Consider the following 23,348-nt stretch of genomic DNA (forward strand, 5'->3'; position numbering starts at 1 on the left):
GATTAGAGATTTTTAGCAGGAATTTTAAAATCTTCGAAGTGCATGCAGTGAGAGCAGTGTGGTCATTCGTTTCACCGCACCGTGACCTCATTTCGCTTGCAAGTCGTTTTTTACCAGATTGGTCTATTTCGAGAAAACGTGTAACCGACTTAAATTTACAAGAGCTTCTGATCAGACGTACTGCGTACAACAACTCAAGCCGTGCTGCACCTCGGTCAGCACGTACCGTAGCCTTAGTCTGTAAACAAAAATCAACTCCAGTTGTGTTCCGCACTCCACCGTACCGTACACGGTATCTTATCTGTTCAGCACTTTCGAAGTTAAGTCGATATGCCGTCCAAACTTGATGACTACGAGGTATTATACACCATTGGAGCGGGCTCCTATGGAAAATGCAAAAAGATACGGAGGAAAAATGACGGCAAAGTAAGTAAACCCTAGTATGTACGCTTATTTGTTCAAGCTATTGTTGTTCCGACATGCCAGAACAAAACTCCACTAACAGTTGCACTGTACATTGCAGTGAACTGCAGAGCAATGTATATACATGCTTACGGTATTTTTTTGCTGATACGACATTTTTCCTTTTTTTTCCCGTCTAACGGTGCAGTTAATAAGATCCATGGCTATTCTGATAAAGCTGTTGAAACAATTCCTTGGAGACGAATTTGTCACCTTTTCAAACAGCGTCATTGTGCAAAACTTATACGGTTACTATGTGTAAAGTACATACCTCAAAACAAAGTGCAAATAAAGTTATACATTAATGTAACAGTTAGGAGGCAGCACAAACTTCATGTTTTATCATTACAATTTTATGAACTAAGAATGACTACTACTTGTAGTTTATTTAAATAAAATATATTTCAATATGAGAGAAAAGAATTCAATGCAAAAGATGAAAAATAATTGTATTTGTGTAAAATATTTTTTCTCATAAAACATGCTTACAACCTTTCGGTTATGAATTCAACTATTCATTATATGAAAAAAGTGATGAAAGACACTTTCCTGAATGTTATTGTCATGAGTAAACATAAATGTGTACCATAATAATGTATGAAGACAAAAGAAAAATATTGGAGTGAGAGTGAGGGTGCCTGCATATGTAGGAATTAGACCATGGAGATAGAAGCAAAACCTCTGTAAGAAGACAAATACCTACTTGTCCCACACAACATGTGAAAACCATTGTCCATCAATGGAGGTAGATAAAAAAACCATGGCCAATCCAGATCATTCTCTCGAGTAAAGGCATAGATATTCACAATAACCATTAAAATTTATAAAATGATGAATCAGATCAATTTAGACCTGAGAGCTCTACATGAAAGATTTATCACCGGCTACAATTTACCCACTTGTTCACCCCAAAAGAATGTTCCTGGTATAGCGGGTGAATATAGCCATACCTATTGTTTACATAAGTGACTGTTACTGCGCAACATCACACAATTTTATAAGGTCATACATATAATGCTGTTGGCAGTGACATACTAGTAGATGTCACGTATTATTTTCAGTTTATTAAATAATTTTACAAACGAACAAAAGGCTCCGTCTCAGTAAATTATTGCACTGGCCTGCACTGTCAAGTTGTATTCGTGCTAAGTACATGTACATGAGATCTGATAAAAGCGTTGAACACACTTTACACCTACAACAATATTGTCTTTCTCCGGAATTTCATCATTCTATGCCTGCTATCTGCCATAATTTTCTTAAGTTGAAAGCAAACTCAAACCCTATGTGGTCTTTCTTGACAATAAATTGCCATATTCCATATGTGTTACATAATTACAAGACAACTGAGAACCTTTCATCCTTGAAGTGGAAGCCTGAGAATTGTGATCCCATAAAAACACCTACCTTAGGTCTCCCTCAGGGATGGATAGTAAAGGCAAAGGTGAACATGAAAAACTTTGTCCATGGACTGAATGTACATTGCATACTTGTAAGTAACATGTGTTTGCATGTTTTATCTATCATATTCATATTTATCTAGATTTTGGTATGGAAGGAAATGGATTATGGCAAGATGACAGAGTCTGAGAAACAGATGCTTGTCTCCGAGGTGAACTTGCTCAGAGAACTCAAACACAAATATATTGTGAGATATTATGACCGTATAATTGACAAGGGTAATACCATGTTGTACCTTGTGATGGAGTATTGTGAAGGTGGAGATTTAGCCAGCCTTATATCCAAGTGTCGAAAGGACAGGTGAGCTAATGTCTTTGGGAGTTATTTGCGACCGTATCATCTGGACATGTCATTGGTTGGAAGTACAACAGTTGGATGGTGGGGGAGGTACATGATGCATTTACAGATTTAGGTTATACAGTCCATGATGACGGTGGTAAAGTGATACAGACACTTTCTACTTGGTATTGAAAAGTTTGATGTACGACCTATCTGCAACAATAATTAATTCTCTTGATGTCAAACAGAATTCTTTCAAACACCAGTCTATTCCAAAGATTTCACTAAGAATGTGAATTCAAAGTCGGAACAACAGAATCATATTAAGTGGGGTTTGAGAAACAGTCCCTTAGTACTAGTGATTTGGTATTGCCTAGCTGACATGTAAAATAAAACAATTTCCAGGATATTAGTTTTTCCTGATTTCAGCTCGATTCAACTTTCACAGTGTATCATTTCTGTAAAATTGGTGATCAGATTAGTAAGTTGCAATTTTGAGTGCCATAATTTTCTAAAACCTATCATTATCCTATTCTATTGACGTATTATTGGATTGAACTGGTTTGAATTTTATGTCATTGTTGTGACCCCATGCAATGTCTTCAATTGATTTGTAGAAAATACCTGGAAGAAGATTTCATATGGAAGATTTTCCTCCAGTTGACCCTAGCTCTACAGGAGTGTCACCGTCGTAATGAAGGCAGGGCGATTCTCCACAGGGATCTAAAACCAGCAAATGTTTTCCTCGATAAAGAACACAATGTTAAACTTGGTGATTTTGGCTTGGCCAGAGTCCTTAGTCATGATACCAGTTTTGCAAAAACCTTTGTGGGTACACCTTACTACATGTCGCCTGTAAGTGCAATATTTTAGTTATATTCTATATACTGTGTCACCACTTTCAAACCATTGTACAGGAAAAATTATCCATAATTTATGGTGCAATTAAATAGCATATTTTATGTATCCCATTTTGGATGTTGTTATGAAATTTGCCTCCGAAATGTTCTGCACTGTTTCATGATTTGCACATTCATATCTGGGATCACCATCTACATGCATTGTTTATTAATATCAGAATACTGTCTGCCTTTCAAATCGTTCACCATATCAACTACTTTTAACTTCCTAGTGTGTGATATCAAAAAACAACAATTGTTGACCACTTTTTACCTGTTGATACTGTTTTGAATAAACGTTTGAGTTCTTAGCTGGTATTAGATATTTTTCAAGATTTGTAAACAATATATTTGTTTGGTTTGTAGGAACAAGTCAATTACTTGTCATACAATGACAAATCAGATATATGGTCTCTTGGCTGTCTGCTCTATGAACTGTGTGCTTTAAGGTAAGTTGTACATGATAAAACTAAATGCAACAATTCGCCTTAACCATATACATGGGAGATTAAAATAATATGGGTCAAGGTCAAAGCTTGCCATTTTTTCAATTTGAATACTTTCCTATGGTGAGTGTTGCATGTTATGCAATCACAGCATCAGATAATTCAGAAACTTTCTTCTGTCCTTTCTCAGTCCGCCATTTACAGCTTTGAATCAGAAAGAACTCTCTGTGAAAATCCGTGAAGGAAAGTTCCGTCGCATACCAGCACAGTACTCAGATGAACTCAGCGATGTCCTGTCCAGCATGCTGAAAACAAATGTAGGTGTGGGTGATCATCTAATGACAAGTTTTCATCAAATGAAATTTTACGTCAACATTTCATTCAAGTAGTCATCAAAACCAGCAGATTAACTGCCTTTGAATTGTAGTGGCAGGTTTTCCCATGTAGAAAATTCAGCAGTACCCAAACCGTGCCAAACCTACCTAGTCAGACTTCTGAAAGAATTATCTGGATGTTTGTTTGCCTCCAAAACAGTGTATGTCAGTAAGCCTACAGCACTAGATTTTTGAGTGGCAATAAGTACTTCACCTAAAACCGGCATTGTCTGGAGTATATTTAAAAAAAAAAGAATGCATTTTCACAACAAAAGAATATGCAAAGCGTATAATATATGTGTGTGTGTGTGTGTGTGTTTTATGACTGCCCCTCTGTTTTTCAAAGGCGTAAGAACAATGCAAAGATATGCTGCTCTCATAGAAGTAATATCGAAGTCTATTGCTGCTGAAAATGGCAGTCTCCAACTCTATCACGAATTAGAATTGTCTCAACCCAGACGTTAGTGAAAGTGGTGTGTTATTTCAAATTGCACATTTTCACACCTTGTAAAAAGTGGATATCATTTTCATCTTGTGTAATTATCGCTGGACTTTCTCAGACCCAGGCAAAATTTATCTCTGTTTTCATCAAACACAAATACAGGACATTCTCAGACCAAGCATAGAAGAACTACTCAGAATGCCATGTTTGTCTTCAAAGAAGAAAGAAAATGAGAGTGGGGATAGAAGGGCGTCCCTGACAAAGAAGGAAGAGTCGTTGTTGAATAAGGAAAAGCAGCTCAATGAAAAGGAAAAGGAACTGGAGAAGAGGGAAAGGGAACTTGCCAAACGTGAAAAAGCTGTTGAGGAGAAACTTGCAAGGTGATTTATATTTGTCCACATCAATACTTATTTCTAAATTAGTAAATGATTTTGCTAGTCCTTGTGTTGAGGTGTTTGTAATAGACTCAAGTGTATAAGATTACTGATGTTCACACATTGTACAGAAATCACTGTTCACAGGCATATGAAACTGATTTTTTTTCTTAAAATGGCAAGACCCTGTTGACAGCAAACATTGTAGAATTAATCAGAACATTGCTTTAATATCCAGAGAGAAACCTCTTTCATTGACTAAATGAAGCAAATATACCAATATTATATATACTAACACACTCAATGTGCTAAACTATCATTTACTGTAGAGGAAGTAATTAGATTACATTTGTTTTTGTCAGAAAGTAAGAAAGTAAAATTCATGATTCTTCTCTAGGTTTGTTCTGATTGATCACATCAGGCTAGTACAAATGAAGTACAGCTTTGTTAATTGGATGATATATGCAGGTTTCCAATTACCCTACGGTTACTAACACATAATTGCTGTCTTCTGTACATGGCCGATCATCAAAAGATTATATCGGCATGGAAATTGACTGTGTCATAACCCTCACTGTTCCAATTGAAATCAAAATCGGATGGTAGTGACAATTTTTCACTTCAAATGTGAAGGAATCAACAAGCTGGGGTAACCTGCTTTGGAAAATGCATTTTTTTTTTGGTAACATATTCATTTTGTATTTTCAGAGCTGAAGCGTTGACGAAAGAATCGGTAACTTTCGGTGTGAACAACCGTGTACGGGAACTCAAAATGGAAAAAGGTACTGCACATAGGTGGTATTTTGTCAAAATGAAAAACAAACCCAAAGAAAACGAAAAGTTCACTGCAGTTTAAATACATGGCAGACTTTAGCATGAAATTCACAAGCTTTCATTGTGCTTCATGGCCAGAAAACACAGAATGTAGAACACTTGGCTTCATGCAGACTAGAGAACAACTATTTGCCAACCTTTCCTCAATCTGTTTTGGAGAATAGCATTATCTCAGATTAGATGTGCAATAATTTGGTAGTGCAATTAGATTACAACTCAACTCGACCAAGTATCAGATTGTTTAGGTTTTTCATTTAACTCTGCTATAGTTTGTTCATGTTCAAGATATTTATTTTTATAGATAGAAATATATTTTGTTCTCTGTTTACTATTGTCTTTGTACAGTACTGTTGACTTTGTAATATTTTTCAGATTTCACTTTTGAATAAAGAAAATAGATGTTTATTCATCTGCCTCTAGTAATTTATGTATGTTCATGCTTGCATGGCTTTCGGTCTTGTATAGTCTACAGAAGTTGTTTTCAAACATTCATTCAACAGTCTTGATTCTATCAGATGACCAGCTTGACAAATTTTCTTGGGCAAGTCATGGTGCTGTTAATGGCTTTGTGCATTAAATGGAGAATAATGGGATCATGTTGAAGTCAGCAATGAGTCATTCTTTAACTTGTAAAATCTGAAACTGATTGCCCAGGAAATCATGGCTTAAAAGTACAGCAATTGCAGGGAGAAAATGTTATCCAATATTTAACACTTGGCTGTCATTTTTATCTTCCTCTAGATGTATTTGAAGATACTTTTCCAAAATGTCCAAAATTTGAGGACTCTTCAAAAACCAAAGCATCTCGCTTCAGCACACTGGGAAAGGAGAATGAACCAGACACGTTACAGGACAGGGAGAAATGCAGTGCCCTGGATAAAATGGATGAATTACGGAGCAGGCTTCACAGAGCAAAGCTGCGCGGTCTGCAACTAAGAAATGCAGAACTTACCTCTCGATTGAAAAGCAGACAGCTCTTGGGGATGCGGTAGTCGGCTTTTTCGGTGTAAAAAAAATTTGTAGTTCCGTTCCATAGTTTTATCTAGTGATTGTTTGTCTTGTTGAATTATATTTTTTTTATTTATGTGCCATGAAATATATTACATGAGATGAACTTGTCTTCAGTGAAGGACAGTAAAATTGTGGCCTTCATCAGAGCACCACAACTCACAATAGATGTACGAGTTGCAGCGCATCAGACTACAGTTTATTTGCTGATTTTTATACCAAAGAGTACAGTAATCAGGATGATGTGATTAAGGTGAAAAAGCATGCTGGCTCAAGTTTTGTGTATTTATGAGAAATACAAAATTAGGCAAGAGTTTTAAAATCTATTGTCTTTAATAATTCTGTAAATACTACATCAACGAATGAACACATATATTGAAATAAATGAAACTTTAAGCGTTTATCTGAGTCGACTTTTTTCCTTGCATTTTACATCTTCAATCCATTTCACAGCAATTTTCAGGCAACGTAGTCTTCATTTCAGTTCCATGCAGGTATGACCATTGTTTCACACTTGTTGAACAGTAGCTTGTATGTACAACACCCTTCAGGACAAACAATCAAAGAGGGTAGCATCTGTCGCTATGACCATACATCTTCGTCATTCTTCACCTCTCGTCTGTACAACACAGATTTGTTCTTGAATCGGCTGTATCTGCGGTCTTCTCTTCTGTCCAAGTAATATCCAATGGACACAAAGATTGGCGTGATTGACAACCACCAATATCGCTGCACTAGGTTTAGCACCATGTCTGTTCTGTTGGGAATTATGAAGAAATGGGTTAATCCTTCCTCCCTGAAAGCTGAATTTTGATGAAAGTTCTGTTTTCTGCAAATGACCTCTCAAAAAATAATACAAATTTACAATGGATAAGAAGTATTGAAATTTTAGTACTTGCCTTACATATATTAAGGCACTGAGTGGATGACTAAAAAATCAAATGGAAGTTGAGGAAGATGGTGAGAACTGCATGTTCATCAAGTACTCGCCACTGCACTGAATTTCCCAGGGAAATTGTGACTCCAAAACCCTCGTGAAAGAGACAATTTAAAAATGGTAAAATGAAGATTTCTTTTATCACAGATGATAGCATATGCCACCATCATTCTTACATTTGAGGAGCTAAATGTCATGACAATGAGTTGTCTTCAACAAAGTTTAACTTCTGGTACTTGGAATGGACTTGTGTATCCTACAAATTTTTCACTACTTTTGAAATAAAATGTGCCAATAGCACATACAGTGGTAGCACTGATAATAACATCATTTATTGATGTCATACTTCAAAGTTTTAACACTTTATACTTTAACCCTTTCACCCCCAGTTCCCTGTATACAGGTCCAACTTTACCATAGAAAACAATGGATTTGGGACAAACCATGATGGTGAAAGGGTTAAGGGTAAACATAATCAAAGTAAGACTTTCATGAGCCCCCAAGTCATATGCCCGTGATGATGCAAAAAAGAATATGATGGAATCGAAAAAGACTTTTCTGAAACTTAACCAGTCCATGATGCCTCAAAAATCAAATATGGAAAGATCTGAAATAGGTATATCTTCACTTTTTTCACATAAAATAAGTATTATGCAAATTTTATCATCTTTTTGCACAGAACACAAATCCCACATGCCTATGAACCTGTGAACTAAATTTGAAAGCTGTTACAAAAAATATGATGTTCTGACACCAGGAATAGCAACTGCTCAAAAATTTGCATGTGCAAATACAAATAATTTTCAGAAGTCAAAATTAAATCACTTTTTAAGGAACCAATCCATTCCTTTGAAAAGTATTTATTACATGCCTCGATGTGAGTGCATATCAGTGCATTGATTTGAATAGGAACATCCCGGGAGTTAGTGGCCCTGACTGGTTTCCATAGTTACCTGGTCAAATGAAGTCCTTCAATGTTTTCAATGTCAAAGTTTACACTTAACGCTACATGTAAAATATCAATGCGCACACTGCTATTTTGAATTTTGTTAATAAATCTGTTTTATACTGGTCGATAATTGTAAAATTTTTTGAGAATGCCCTGCATGTAACTAAATGTCACGTCACACAGCATTAAAGGGACATAAGCTGTAACTTGTGGCAAGTTTTCAGTATTCTGCTTTTGTATATCAACTACCATGTCTGACCCTAATCAGTTTGTCATGCTGAAAATGAGTATTCTTTTGGTCAACACACCTTGTATGTGTGTAGTGATCATTGCTTATTGTTTACAAATGAATTTTAGTCCGGACTTGAATAGAATTTTCAACAATAACAGTGTAGATTATACTCATATAGGTTGTGTTGATATGCTTAATATAATACTTGGCATTAAATTACAGTTTAGGTATTCAATGCGGAAAGAGTAGGGAAACCACATAACAAAAGTTTAGAAAAAATAGCCAAAAGATACAGCTTATGGAGCTTTAATTGTGAAGAAGCATGTAATAAAAATATTATTGCCTGAATACATGGATTTATATGCCCTTGCAGCAGGATAATTTGCCCTCCTGGCATCGGGCAAACTGACACCTGCTTTCGGGCACATAAACACACGTATTCAGGCAATAATATATATATTGCTAAAGCAGTTCTGGAAAATATATTTGGACAAAAAAATGACAAAATTACATGTTTACAAATTTACATTTCTTCATCCTTTGGATGTATGTTAAAGGGCCATTATTTGTAACTTTTGACCATTTTTCACCCCGGAAAATTCCATGTTGGAGGCTCATATTTGTTGCAAAATGTTGTTTTACGAAGAAACAAACATGATTAGTGATGTTATAGCCACATAAAACTGCTAATTTTTGTCCAAACGTGTTGCCCTTCCGAGCTCGTTTGTTGACGTCTGGCATGCTCAGCGTGCTGGGGAGAACGCAGATATGGTGACGCCGCGATCACGCGAGATGTACAAGTTCACCTTTATTGCGGGATCAAAACAACATTGCGTCGTGGATTGCCAGACATCTGGCTACGCAACGTGTTCGGACAATGGACTACGACGTAAGTACCGGGCATAAGTAATGAATATTTATTTTTAAATTGCTGTAAATGGCTCGCGCAGGTGCAGAAGAATGCCTACGTTGGAATCCGCGTGTCAACAGAGTTTGTATTTCTGTCCGGACAAAAATTGAAATTTTCGTTGTAAAATCACATGTTATTTAGTTGTCGGGCACGTAATGTTTCCGAATAACATGCGATTCTCTGTTATTTGACAGACTCTTCAACATGAGCCAGTCATCATTTCAATCAAAACTAACGGAAAAATCGCCAGAAGATACAGCTAATGGAACTTTAAACAGGTAATCCTAAATAAAATCATAAAATCCAATTAAAGATTTGTAGGACAAGTCATTCCTGATTCGACAAAAAATCTCATAAATATAAATATGCAAATGTTGTGCTAATTTGAACAAATATTGAATGAATTGTCCGTCCCTATCAAGATTATACCAATTATCACACATATGACAGTAATAAATATATTTTTTCAAAATTTATGAAAAAACATAATTTTTCAATTCTGAAAAACCACATCTACATTATTCCACTCAGTTCTAGATAATCACCAAAACATTCCTCATACCAAAGCTGGTCACATTTGGTGCAATAATTTTTTAGTTCTGAGCTCAACAAAGTTGGTCAACAGACGGATGAACAGACAGACACACACATGTTCTTCTTCACTCTTTGTAATGGAATATCAATTTGTTTCCAGAATATCTCATGCATGGCCTTAATATAATTGGAATTTATAAGAGAGTGATGTCCTGCATGTAATTTTTCCTCTAAAAATTCCTACCGGTATTACTTTCATCATGGATCTTGATACACGTAAAGGCAATACATGACACTATACTCTCACATTTGTGCGGAAATCAGTATATCTACAATCACCAACTGCTCAAGCAAGGTAAGCACACACTTTCTCACTCGTCAGCATGCGAGCAGCATAAACTTATCAGAAATTTGTAGTGTGGTATAGCTATGCCGTTTTTGTATTTTTGAACCAAACTGCTCATCACGCAGTTGTGCAACATGGATTAAAATTAGTACTTTGCTGGACATTGGAGCATGTGAAAGGTACTACACAAGAGTTGCACAGCCTAGCTATAGTGTTATATTCCATGTATCACTCAGGCTCTTAATAAGGCTAGCCTTTCCTCTAAATGGCACTGGCCAATTGAATCAGAATCCCGCTTACTTTATACATAAAAGTACTCAACTAGGACATTGAAAAAAGTGGGCAAGATTTGCACACACACACACAAAAATTGACTTTTCACTTTACAATCATTGTTGGCTCCACCATTGTCATATAATGTTTGCAATTTTCAAGTATATTAAACTGGTACTGTCATAGGTTACAAGCAATGTGCAGCAAGTAAAAATCTTGACAGGTGCTATATGGCATCCTATTGCCTTTCCCTTCACAAACTAAAGTGTCTTCAAATACACCAGCTTGTTCATTTTGTACTAATGCAGCGACACAACTATAAAATGCAATGGACATCGTACTGTGACATCACATCATACTCATAATATGTTGAACCAAGTGACAATGTCCTAATTACAAGCGCTACTTCACAGAATAAATGACATGTTTATATTTTAGAAGTTAAAATATTGGCAATTTGTAACTAATCCTCTTGTTCAACAGGGTTATACATGTATTTCAAATCTTCAAGACTGAGTGTTGTTGAGAGAGCAAAATCTTAATGACTTTGCACATCATATCTAGTATATATAGTGTTACCTGTGTACCCTTCTTGGGCACTGCAACACTGGTTTCAGTCAAGCCCTGGAAAAGTTTGCAAAGACATCCAAGGATTGATCCTGAATCTTTGAACATCACTTCAACAGAAGTAGGGTATTGCCCTTCATTTTTCAATGAAGCTTCCTCGGACTCAGAAAATCGACAAAAGCGTCAACACTTAACGGAATGTTTTTTCACTTGGGAGTTGGGGATGCAACATCCCACGTTGATTTACTAGCACTTGGTGGCGCGATACACAACAAACATGGGAGATAGGAACTTTTTTAGCGACGTTAATAGCTGGAGGCGTCGGACCCAAATTGTGTGCGTAATATGCTCGCGTTAATTTTCAGTACATGACTCTTCGTGTCCAATATACTGGGATATCGTTTCAATTTGTAGAGAACCATGGCCAGGCACCGTGTCTGAATCTCAAACTGGGGCATTTCACATGATACTATTTCGTACAGTAATTTGGCCAGCAAGAGAGCTCGAAAGACGATATAATACCAGAGAAACTAGCCTCTCCTCACCTGTTTGCAGTTTGTTACAGGCACTGAGTTAAAATGTACAGTGCTTGCGAATGTTTTCAGGTCCCAGAATTCAGAAGACACTTCGTGCAGTTTGCAGACGTGCAGACAGAACCTTTCAAATATGGCTTCTTTTGACTACTGTCGGAACAACAGCGCATGCGCCCTCGTTGACCCTTTCGTGACCTGTATCGTGTGTATTGCACTGCTTCCACAGCTCGGCACCAAATAGAGCCGATATGGACTTTCTTGCTATGTGAACATGAAAACGAGAGATAAGTAGGCTGAAACATGAAGCCAGTGCATGATTGAACGTGAAGTCAACACAGCATCAAAGGGTATGCACCCCGTATTTTATTACCATCATGGCATTTGTAACTCCTGTTTCAGAGAGTGTTAAACTTAAAGCCGGAGCGGAGTAGTAGAAGTGTTTGGTGAAAATGATTACTTTTGATGATACCGGTACGCCTTTTTTATTATTGTTTACTTTGGATGGGTATCACGACAGAGTTTTCACTAAGATCTCTGACAGGACAGAATTTTAAGGTACGGGAGAACCCACAGGCGGCTGGAGAGGGGGTTGTCTCCTCTCTTGCATGGAAAATTTTGAGAAGTTGAGGTGTGCAATAAATTTGTATTTTTACTGAGTAAAACTATTAGAGAACATCCCAAGGGGGGAAGCACAAGAGGGTTGTCCCCCTTTTGCATAGAAAATTTTGAGAAATTGATGTGTGAAATTGTGCAATCTGAGAGGTGTTTCAATTCATTTAGCACCAGAAATTGAATACCCGCCTCCTTTCTCTCCACATTCTTAGCAACCCCCTTGTAGCTTTCACTTTTTTGAGTGATCCCACTCAGATTCCTCTGACCTACTCCAGGCCATAAATAATGATGGCTCCCTACTTTAGGTCCAGACCAAAATTCGTGTGTAGACAATAACATTGCATAAATGCATTGTTCTTGTGAGGCTAATTGTTGTTTTGCAGCTAATAAAACACTACCTCAACTTACAGTAATTTCCCCTTTAATATATCACAATTAATTTGATTGCACGTTTGAATTTTTGTCTGTTTCCCAAGAGAATATTGGAAATAATATTTCCAGTTGCCAAATTGAAGTTTACAAACCTATGGTACGTTCATGCAAACCACACTTGACCATGTGCCACTTTTGAGACAATTTTTAGCTCATATTTGGTATGTATATAAATACCACAAAGAGCTTATATGGTGAGTCAGTGGCGTCTGTATGTATGTATGTATGTATGTATGTGCGGATGTATGTCCTTCACACGCAAAAGCTCCCAAACCGCCGCACCTACCATCACAGTATTTGGTGTACAGGTAGATCCAGGGGTTGAGATGTGACGTTGTTCAAATGAACATGTCAGTGTCAAAAATATGCAAATGAGGTAAGAAAAAGGGGAAATCCTGCAAATGTGCGGGAGTGATGGCATTAACTGAAACAGCCCACACATCTGAGTTGGAGATTCTGTAATCTCTAACCTATTTGTATGCAGTGTACTTATTTTATGAGTAGGAGTGGTGGCAGTGACTGAAACAGGCTACTCCACTGACCTTGAGTCAATTCCTGTCATTATTCATGAACTGATACTTATTGGCAGACCTGCTGAAACAATGAAGGACTGTGTTGAAACATTCCTCTGCTAAGCCTGTTCCTGAAGTTGACCTCCAGTAACTTAAGTTTCAGACCTTATTTACTTTAGTCATTCTTGTTTATCTGGTTTAAATATTTCTTGATGGACCAATTCAAACCAAATATGAGCACACTGTCCTTGAAGTATTTTTACAGAACATTGTTTCTTTTACACAGAGTCATGGCGAGAAAGGTAGAGGGAGTAGCCACTCTGTGTTTTCTTGAAGACGGAAGTGGTTTCCAGGGAATTTTGATCACAGCAGAGTCGGATCAGTATGGACTGACCGGGAGAACTGCCAAAGCACCGAAGGGAAGCTATCACGAATGCTGTTTTGATGAAGAACCACAGTTCTTTGTGATAACAGTGATAGACTTCAACAAGAAGAAAGAGACAGTTGTCAAAAACGTCATGAAGACAAAAGGTGACAATTGCTCATTGACATGCGAGACACTGAAGTATGACACAGAAGAACTTTACAGTGATAGAAAGGCAGAAGGTTTTATTGAGAAATATTTTAGTAAGAAATTCCTTGGACAGAATTGTCATGTGTGTATTGGACCAATGGAGGTTAACATAGACAGTTCTGATGAAGATCAAGACAGGGATTCTGGTGATGATGATTTTTAGTTCGTTTATGGAAATTACAAAGTAGTTTTGAATTTATCACTGATATACGTCTGGTTATTAAATTTTACCGTTGCTTTTTGATGCAATAGATTATGAGAATTGAAAATTACATGCTTACTTCTGTTCTACTTAAATGATGGATTTGAGAATTGCATATGTGTACTACTCGTAATAGTATACTTTTTGGTCTTGAGAATTGACCACTTCAAGAATGTATTAATACTGAACAAAACTATAAATGGACAAGAATATTTCCTAAGAATTTTCCAGTCATATGTTGCTCATACAATGCAAACAAAACTTAGAAATTTAATACGCAATCAGTGTGGAAAGCATTTTTTTGAATTTTTTGTAAATTAAACTGCAACACCCATAGCACTGCTACAAGGGACAAGCATTCTTGTGTTTAAACATTCAAAACAAATACATCACAATGTCTCATCATAGACACTGGAGAAAAACGTTTCTCTAGGGCATGGAATGAAGACCTTAGGCTTAAGTTGATACAGTTGTTTGGCCTCAGATCGAAGAAAGCTGATGTTTCATATTTTTTATTGTATGCGACAATGTACACAATGTACACAATTACTTAGAAAAGTGTTCATGTTCATGTTCAATAGCACATGAAAGCAAACTATGATGTATTATAAGATGTTTCCATACCAACAGAGGATGACTAAACTCCAGTGCTGGTGGGCAGTGTAAGCATTTACGTTTGTACTCAGAACAATTTGTGAAAATGGTTATGGGACAAAACTTTCAAAAAAATATCAGCAACATCACTTACACTAGTGATTGTACACATAATCTGTACACATGAACATAACACTAGTGGTTTAACAAAGAGAATTCAATGAAACACAATGGTTCTGTTGAAATGATAGCAAGTGAGTTTCAAATAGTGTACAGCTCCTATATCATATGCAAGTCATTTGTGTAGCATTTATATTTACTGATTTTTTCAATTATAACCAATTGGCTTCTTGTTACATGCAATGTCTTGTCTGCATGGTTTGGGTTTGTACTATTTTGAGGGAGGGAGGGTCCCTGCCTGAAAAGATATCATTGGCTAGCAAAGATGTGCTACATGAAACATCTAATGAGCATATATCTTTGCATATTGAGCTGATGAGAATTACTAAGTATACTATGAAAATCTTTTGATAATAATTGGTTTGGATCGCTGTGCATTCTGCCCTTCAGATTATGCACTGTAAATAGCAAAATAACTCTAGCAATGCCCAGTGCAGCATCTGAATGGTCAAATGGGTCATATGTTCAGAGCAAATGACTTGTGCAAACTTAACGTTGGGGGCGCTCACCACAGTCATTTTAACCCACTGATAGGTTTCCCGTTTTCTGAAGAGGTAGCCACTCTTATGACATTTGGTGAGAAACATACATAAAGAATAGTATGCGCATAGCAAAAAGTATGAGGGAATGTGCTCCAGTGTGCACAATAATATGGCACTGCACCACTTGTACCCACATTCTGTTCATACTGATCATTGGAGTTCTAGCTACAATCAACCGTTGTAATTTCTGGTAAACAGATATGCACTTAGGTCTTTTGACAATTTTCACAAAATACTGTCTTTACATGTGAACTGTTGTCGGAGTTCACACAATCTTCTTCATTGAAATGAACATCCGACAGGCAGACTTGTGACATAACCAGAAAGGACAATAAGTCTTATTTATGGAAAGCCTCAGCTGCCTTAAGTTTACAGATAGTAGTATATTAGGAGGTTACATAATTATTTTATAACGAAAGAAAATCATTTTATGTGCCGACACCATATTTTTATGAGCATCAGACATTACTCCATGAGCAAACATTAAGATATTATGTGCTTCAAGTATTATTTAAGGTCGATTTACTATTATTTTATGTTCAAACACTATGATATTATTTGTCTATAGTATTTTTTTATTTGCAAACACTTAAAATATTATGTGCTTCAAGTATTATTTTATATCAATGTACTATTATTTTATGTTCAAACACTGATATTATGTGTCTATAGTATTATTTTATTTGCAAACATTAAGATATTGAGTGCTTTAAGTATTATTTTATATCAATGTACTATTATTTTATGTTCAAACACTATGATGTTATGTGTCTATAATATTATTTTATTTGCAAACAGTAGGATATGTTGTGCATAAAGCATTATTTGATGATTAACTACTATTAATTAAAGTTCAAGCTGCATGATATTAAGTTATGCAGTGGTACTTTATGTTCAAATTTTACGATATTACGTGCACAAAGAATTAGTTTTTGTGCTATCACTATGATTTTATCTATATACAGCATATCTTACGTGAAAAAATAATATTGAGTATTTTTATGAGCACACGTGTATGTATTTTGTGTGTAATCATTATTTTATTTGGTGTTGCCATCGTGTTATGCTGTTACATTAGTATGTTATAACCTTTCTTTATCATTTTATAAGCTCACACTTTGCAACCACTACAGGGCATACTTTACAGACTTTATGGGATCAATCTGATCACTTCACAATTTTCAAGTTGCATGCGACCTGTTAACCCCGAACAAGGCCAACTAGAGTGACACCTGGACGACATCAGGGGTTTAAACACGAAAGAAATAAATGCATTTAGCCCGGTCGTTTTGTATGTCTCGCCGATCGCTCTGCCACTAAGTGGAAACACTGATTTAATGGAAATATAGCCTAATTCAGTGTGGAAACAATCAGTATATTACGAAGTTACATAATGCAACATGATTAAACTGAGCATGCTCCATGCCTTTTGGCAAGTTCTTTGAGCTGTTGTCCATAATCAGCAACAGGCAGTTTGACACGGATAGTAATTGTTCATCATTGAAATGCAACGTTCTGCAATGGCCACATTATTGTTGGGGCTTAATCTTGGCAATTTGGTTGACAAATTTGAAGAGGAGAAGATTACGCCAGTACATATTTGTGAATTATCCATCGCCGACTTTCATTCAGTCGGTTTGCATAACTCCCAGGAAATGATGGCATTACGCACTATGTGCACATCACGTGGGTCAAAAGCTCCTGTTAAGGTGCCTCAAGGATGTGGTGCACCATAGTATTTCATTCCCAGAGACATCCGATACTACAAAACCACTTAGAAGAAGGATTCATCATATTTGAAATTACATCCATGTTGTCTGTATTGGAGAACTATCTACAGGAGAATGCAGTCATATAGACTCAGTAAGATGAACTTTTCCAGCATATCAGATGAGGATCTTGATTTGCATGTACATCAGTTAGCACAAGAATATCCTAGCTGTGGTGAGAACATGGTAACATGTCTTCTCATGGAAAAATTTGGAGTAAAAGTTCAACGTATGCGACTTTGCGATAGCATACATAGAGTTGATAGTGATGGAGTATATGCCAGGAAAAATAAACGGCTAAAGCAACGGGAATACAATGTGAAAGGGCCCAACCAATTGTGGCATGTGGACACAAATCACAAACTCATACGTTGGTGTTTTGTCATAATTGGTAGCATTGGTGGTTTCAGTCGGTTGCCTGTAATGTTGGAATGTAAAGATAACAACAAGGCAAAGAAACAATAATTTAATACTTTCATGCCCTTGTAATCTTTCAATACTTGAGACTGATCTCGGCCAGTAAAATGGCAAAACTATCAAAGCATATGTGAACTCTAAATGAATACTTTCCTGACTAAAAAGACATATCACACATTTCCAAAATAGGCATTGGCAAATGCCATATCATACAGCCCAAAAAGAGTATCATTTCGGATGGCTGACAGAGGGTCTTGGCAGGTTAAGACTGTTTACACATGTATTAGCAGGTGGCAGGAATGATGACATAGCTTCAAATCAAATCTGATCAACTGTGCGTCCGTCATGTCGAGGACCATTTCAGGTTTGATTCTGTCAGCTAAGAAACGTTCTGCCAACGTTGACAGATTTAATCTTTCAAGAGTGGCTTCCATGTCTAATGAATGTTGATTCTCACTGACACGTCAACATCCAATGGCTGCATTTCCATGCAAGAAAAGGTGCCCTCTAGTGGTTCAAAAGTGCGAGCTAATAATAATAATAACGAATGGTCTTAAAGGTATTAACGTAAAGCCTTAACACCATAACCAAACCAAATAAAATAATATTATAGACACATAATATCATAGTGTTTGAACATAAAATAATAGTTAATTGACCTTAAATAATACTTGAAGCACATAATATCTTAATGTTTGCAAATAAAATAATATTATAGACACATAATATCATAGAGTTTGAACATAAAATAATAGTACATTGATATAAAATAATACTTGAAGCACATAATATCTTAATGTTTGCAAATAAAATAATACTATAGACACATAATATCATAGTGTTTGAACATAAAATAATAGTACATTGATATAAAATAATACTTGAAGCACATAATATCTTAATGTTTGCAAATAAAATAATATTATAGACACATAATATCATAGAGTTTAAACATAAAATAATAGTACATTGATATAAAATAATACTTGAAGCACATAATATCTTAATGTTTGCAAATAAAATAATATTATAGACACATAATATCATAGAGTTTGAACATAAAATAATAGTACATTGATATAAAATGATACTTGAAGCACATAATATCTTAATATTTGCAAATAGAATGCTACTGTAGGCACATATTACAGTGTTTGGACATAAAATAAATAGTATAAACTTAAAATAATACTTGAAGCACATAATATCTTCATGTTTGCAAATAAAATAATACTATAGACACATAATATCATAATGTTTGAACATAAAATAATAGTAAATTGACCTTAAATAATACTTGAAGCACATAATATCTTAATGTTTGCTCATGAAGTAATGTCTGATGCACATAAAAATATAGTGTCGGCACATAAAATGATTTTCTTTCGTTATAAAATAATTATGTAACCTCCTAATATACTACTATCTGTAAACTTAAGGCAGCTGAGGCTTTCCATACTTATTGACTCAGATTTATTATTGTCCTCACTTGAAACGCTGCACACATGTAGGCTTGACCACAGTTGGCTGGTGCAATGTGGTGTATGTACATGTAATCTTGAGCATGTTGAGTGTAATCTGATACGGCGGTGTCAGTAGCGATTGGAATGCACAGCGCCGCCAGTGGCAGAAATGGGAACAGTGAGAATTGTACACATGAAGCAAAATAGACAAATACTTACTTTTTGACCGGAGACAACACCTGAACAGTAAGCGTTAAATTTAATGCGCATGTGCCTGATTGTTGCCAATTTTTCTCCCTTACCACCACTGGCAGCGCTGTGCATTCCAATTGCTACAGACACCACCCTACCCAATCACATTGCGCCAGCCAACTGTCTTGACAATATTAATCTGATAAGCTCACAAGAACTTACTTTACAAATCAAGGCATGACGTAACTTTGATAGCATAAACTCTTAAACTTCACGCATTTTACAAACTTTATTTTACAAATGCCATCATAATTATTAAGATCTCGAGAATGTGTTTTTCCCTAACATTCCGTGTACACTAGTTTCTGAACATCTGCAGTTCTTGAAACGAGATAGAGGAGTATATTCTTGACATCTACTTGATGTACACATATGTTGTAATTTCTATATCCATTCTACATGAATCACAAATTAAAATTTCAGAAATGCAAGCTCAATTAAGCCCAAAACACTGTAAATATTCTTCATATGATAACAACTACCTTACTTTGTTTAACCATTTTCTGATGCTCATTTTAAAATAGTTGCTCCTGAAAATATCAAAATTTCATTTCATTGAAAAACACCATGCTGTCTCATAAAGGTATTCTAAACCACACGTTACAACTCAGAAAGAAAATAAGTTCAGGTAGTCATTTTCTTCAGCAGTATACAGATTCATAATAACATTTTTCATTGTCCACTAAACCAGAACAGTCTACTGTACAACATTCTGTGTCACTGAACTCTGCATACAACACAAAAATAAATTTGAAATGTGTCCATATTGCAATGTTGATTTAAAAAAACTGAAAAATTAAGTTTGCTATGTTAATCAGTGTGATGACTGCACAAATACACTACACCATTGACATGCGTCATCTCTTTCTACTAATGCAGAAGTTCATGCTAAATAGCAAATAAATATCTAAAGGAAGCTTAGAAACAAAAAATTGCCAGCAATGCCTTCAGCATTGATTAAAACCATATCCCTCTACATGAAGCTATGTCTTAAGCCTCTTTCTAACAATGACACGCAAAATATGTATGTACAACCACAGCAAAAGAACTTTTCATAGAATTATCAGATTTTCACAGGTACAATTAGTGTGTTTTCACATGTATTGAAGGAATTACTCGTACGGGGCAGAGGAGAATCAGCAATCTCTCCACTGATGATTCAGCATACTTCCAGTAAATTGAGGGAATTCACCGCATAATTGACCAGACACCAGTACCAAATCAGCAAATTCTTTCAGCTTTGCTGTGCTGAAGATATGATAAAACTTATCAAAATTGTCTATTTCTGTGATACAGTATGTGTCATTCCTTCTTCTCTGAGCGCAATGTGTTTTCATACAAAAACTTTGGTTGGCCTTTGTATTCTTTTAGACTGGTGACATTGGTGCAGTCCTCTTTGGAAAGTTTTTCGAGTTGTCGTTCATTTCTCTCTTCAACTATCTGATGCACATTGGGTCCTTTTTTCTCTCCTCTCACAAAATGTTCAATGTTGTAACCGATCACTCCAACAACAACGGCAAAGGGAAAGGTGACGTAAGGCGCATAGGCCCTTGCACCTGCCAGCACAATCTGCCACATGCTTCAGCAATGGAAAAGGATGTACCTGTAATTAACACACCAACAGATATATAAATTGAACCATAAATAAGCATTTTAAATTGTGTGATGGTAAAGATAAACTTTCTCTACAGGTAATCCACAGTTAAATTGTAAGCATGTTGAAATAACATATGAAAATTGTAGACTGCAAGAAAAAATTTGCAATCAAAGCATGTAATGTGAATCCTTGTGTTCACACATGGCAGTTTCATGAAAGAATCTCAGAGTATAAATTGTGACAAATGCACTTCACATCTGTGTTTCTACTACTCTTTGGTATTAATGTTCTCAGCAAGACACTAGATCAGTGGACACAGTCAGGGTTTGCATTTTTTACTTGTACCTGGGGAGTTATTTTTGAGTTGGTGTTAAGGACGGTGAGGGACAGGGTACCTCTCTGAGAAACTCATTTTGTTTGTATCCTTAAAGTGAAATGGTCGTTGAAACTGCGCCTTCTTGTTTACAAACAATGTATTTCGTGCACGATATCTAAATGCACCTCATCATCATAGCTGCAACATTTAAATTATATGATGTAGATAATGACAGACATGTTTTAACTTTCATCAATCACCTTGGATACAGTTTACATCGGTCGTATAGGTCCCATATGACCTTTGAGCACAGTTCCGACAACCCTAGTGCTTGTCATGTATATGTGACGTTGCAAAGAGAAAGATGTGAATGATACTCTACTATCTACAGTATCTGTCCATTTCACAAATGGGTAGTTTTACTATGGCTGAACACTGATGGCACACCATCATGGTGACCATGTCATCATGGTCTTTCGTAGGATTGTCGGATCACTACAATGTCACAATAAAGTGTCCTGCTGCCATCATGACCTTCGCCTTTCCAGGTGAATTTCGCGTTGCTGGAAAAAGGAAAGTTCTGAAACTTTGGGGTGTTAAAAAAGAGAGAGTTCCCTTGCGGCTCTCTTCCCCACCAGAGTGGGCAAGATTCTAATTTGTATGACCATGGAGGTCTCTTTTTTTACCTCCATGGCATGACGCCCGATCGCTTGTGATTATATACACGCCTGACACCCGTTCTTCTATGTTACACGGCCAGTCCGACGTACAGTGGCACAACTACAATATCACATTTCGTGTATACATTTCGTTAGGTAACCGTGGTATGAGTTCACAACTTACCACTCACGCGCACGTGTAACTTACGTATTCGTTCGAGACAGAAGTCCCCTCTCGACAGTAGAACAGTGACACTAATAAGGAGAAAAAAAATCGTGAATTAAACTTCTCTGTTAACCAAAACAACTGTCATTAGTTGTTGTTTGGCATTTTGGAATGGGACAGAGCAGCTGTACTGTGCAACTTCGGTCAAAGTTGCAACTCACTTGACGTGTCAGAACGCATGCGTATATATGATCTTCGGCGTTCCGGAAAATATTTATAAAGCAGTGTTTTGGTCTGGTTCTGAATTAAGCATTAAATTTAGTAAAAAAAATTTAACTCAGGGGAGTTTGCTTGATTGTACATAGTTTACATCACCTTCAGATACTCAAACTCAAAGGAGAGTCTCGTGAGAAACGAGACTTCATTCATGAAAGGCTGAAATACTTTCAACTTTGACCTCCGTATTACAGCGCTTAACTACGATGCTGAAGTTATTTTCGTATTCGTTTTCGTATTCGTTTTCGTATTCGTATTCGTATTCGTATTGGAGTCACTGACAAAATTTTTTATTTTTAGTCCAAATTTCGTACGTATTATATAAAATTTCTGTCTTTACAGAACTTAAAGTGCTTTTTATATGACAATATACCAATACTTCAATATTTGAGAATGTAAGTTGAAAAAGATCCAATCTTTTTAGGCCCTAGATTGAAAGATATCGTTGCTATAATTAGAGGAGAGATTTTAAAAACAAACGGCCAGTACACAGGCACTCCTTAGCTAGGTAGTCTGTTGAATAGATCGATTTTCGGTTCGATCTATCGATCCCGTAGTCGATATGCGCGCCATTATAACCAAAATACTCACTAGTTTACATTGGCGGGCATACTGACCACGGGATCGATAGATCGAGCCGAAAATCGATCTATTTAGCAGACTACCAAGCTATTAGCGCCTGTGGGCCAGTAGTAGTCTTTGGAGGAAAGATTTTTTAAACAAACATCATTTTCGTATTCGTATTCGTATTCGTTTTCGTATTAACTTCTATCACAACAACCAACTTAAACATTCTGTTGACATCATTAGTATCGATAACGGAAAATTAGCTGACCCGCCCAATTTGACGAGTTGTAAACTTAAAAGGTAATTTTCTTGTTTTAAACTGATATCTCTGAGAAAGTGATCGTCATAACGACAGTGA

General features: G+C 36.3%; 2 protein-coding genes and 2 long non-coding RNA genes across 4 annotated transcripts; 2 read left to right on the top strand and 2 right to left on the bottom strand.

Moving 5' to 3' along the window:
* The first annotated feature begins 4 nt into the window (after window positions 1-4).
* On the top strand, window positions 5-6,980 carry LOC139149590 (serine/threonine-protein kinase Nek2-like). The gene is made up of 8 exons (XM_070721417.1): window positions 5-426; window positions 2,006-2,223; window positions 2,820-3,057; window positions 3,468-3,550; window positions 3,738-3,864; window positions 4,526-4,743; window positions 5,446-5,519; window positions 6,313-6,980. Exons 1-8 carry the CDS (start codon window positions 331-333, stop codon window positions 6,561-6,563), a joined length of 1,305 nt encoding a protein of 434 aa, XP_070577518.1. The 5' UTR covers window positions 5-330; the 3' UTR covers window positions 6,564-6,980.
* Window positions 6,894-12,013, bottom strand: LOC139149594 (uncharacterized). Its single transcript, XR_011556122.1, has 2 exons — window positions 11,873-12,013; window positions 6,894-7,336 (listed from the first exon to the last, which is right to left on the bottom strand). It is a non-coding gene; the product is annotated as an uncharacterized lncRNA (long non-coding RNA).
* Window positions 12,014-12,032: 19 nt separating this feature from the next.
* On the top strand, window positions 12,033-15,142 carry LOC139149595 (uncharacterized). Its single transcript, XR_011556123.1, has 2 exons — window positions 12,033-12,207; window positions 13,703-15,142. It is a non-coding gene; the product is annotated as an uncharacterized lncRNA (long non-coding RNA).
* A 2,695-nt stretch (window positions 15,143-17,837) lies between these two features.
* LOC139150612 (uncharacterized) lies at window positions 17,838-22,353 on the bottom strand. Its single transcript, XM_070723048.1, has 3 exons — window positions 22,166-22,353; window positions 20,713-21,012; window positions 17,838-18,156 (listed from the first exon to the last, which is right to left on the bottom strand). Exons 2-3 carry the CDS (start codon window positions 20,985-20,987, stop codon window positions 17,967-17,969), a joined length of 465 nt encoding a protein of 154 aa, XP_070579149.1. The 5' UTR covers window positions 20,988-21,012; window positions 22,166-22,353; the 3' UTR covers window positions 17,838-17,966.
* Between the last annotated feature and the right edge of the window lie 995 nt (window positions 22,354-23,348).

The sequence above is a fragment of the Ptychodera flava genome, chromosome 14 (assembly GCF_041260155.1).
Source record: "Ptychodera flava strain L36383 chromosome 14, AS_Pfla_20210202, whole genome shotgun sequence".
In the NCBI taxonomy this organism is placed as follows: Eukaryota; Metazoa; Hemichordata; class Enteropneusta; family Ptychoderidae; genus Ptychodera; species Ptychodera flava.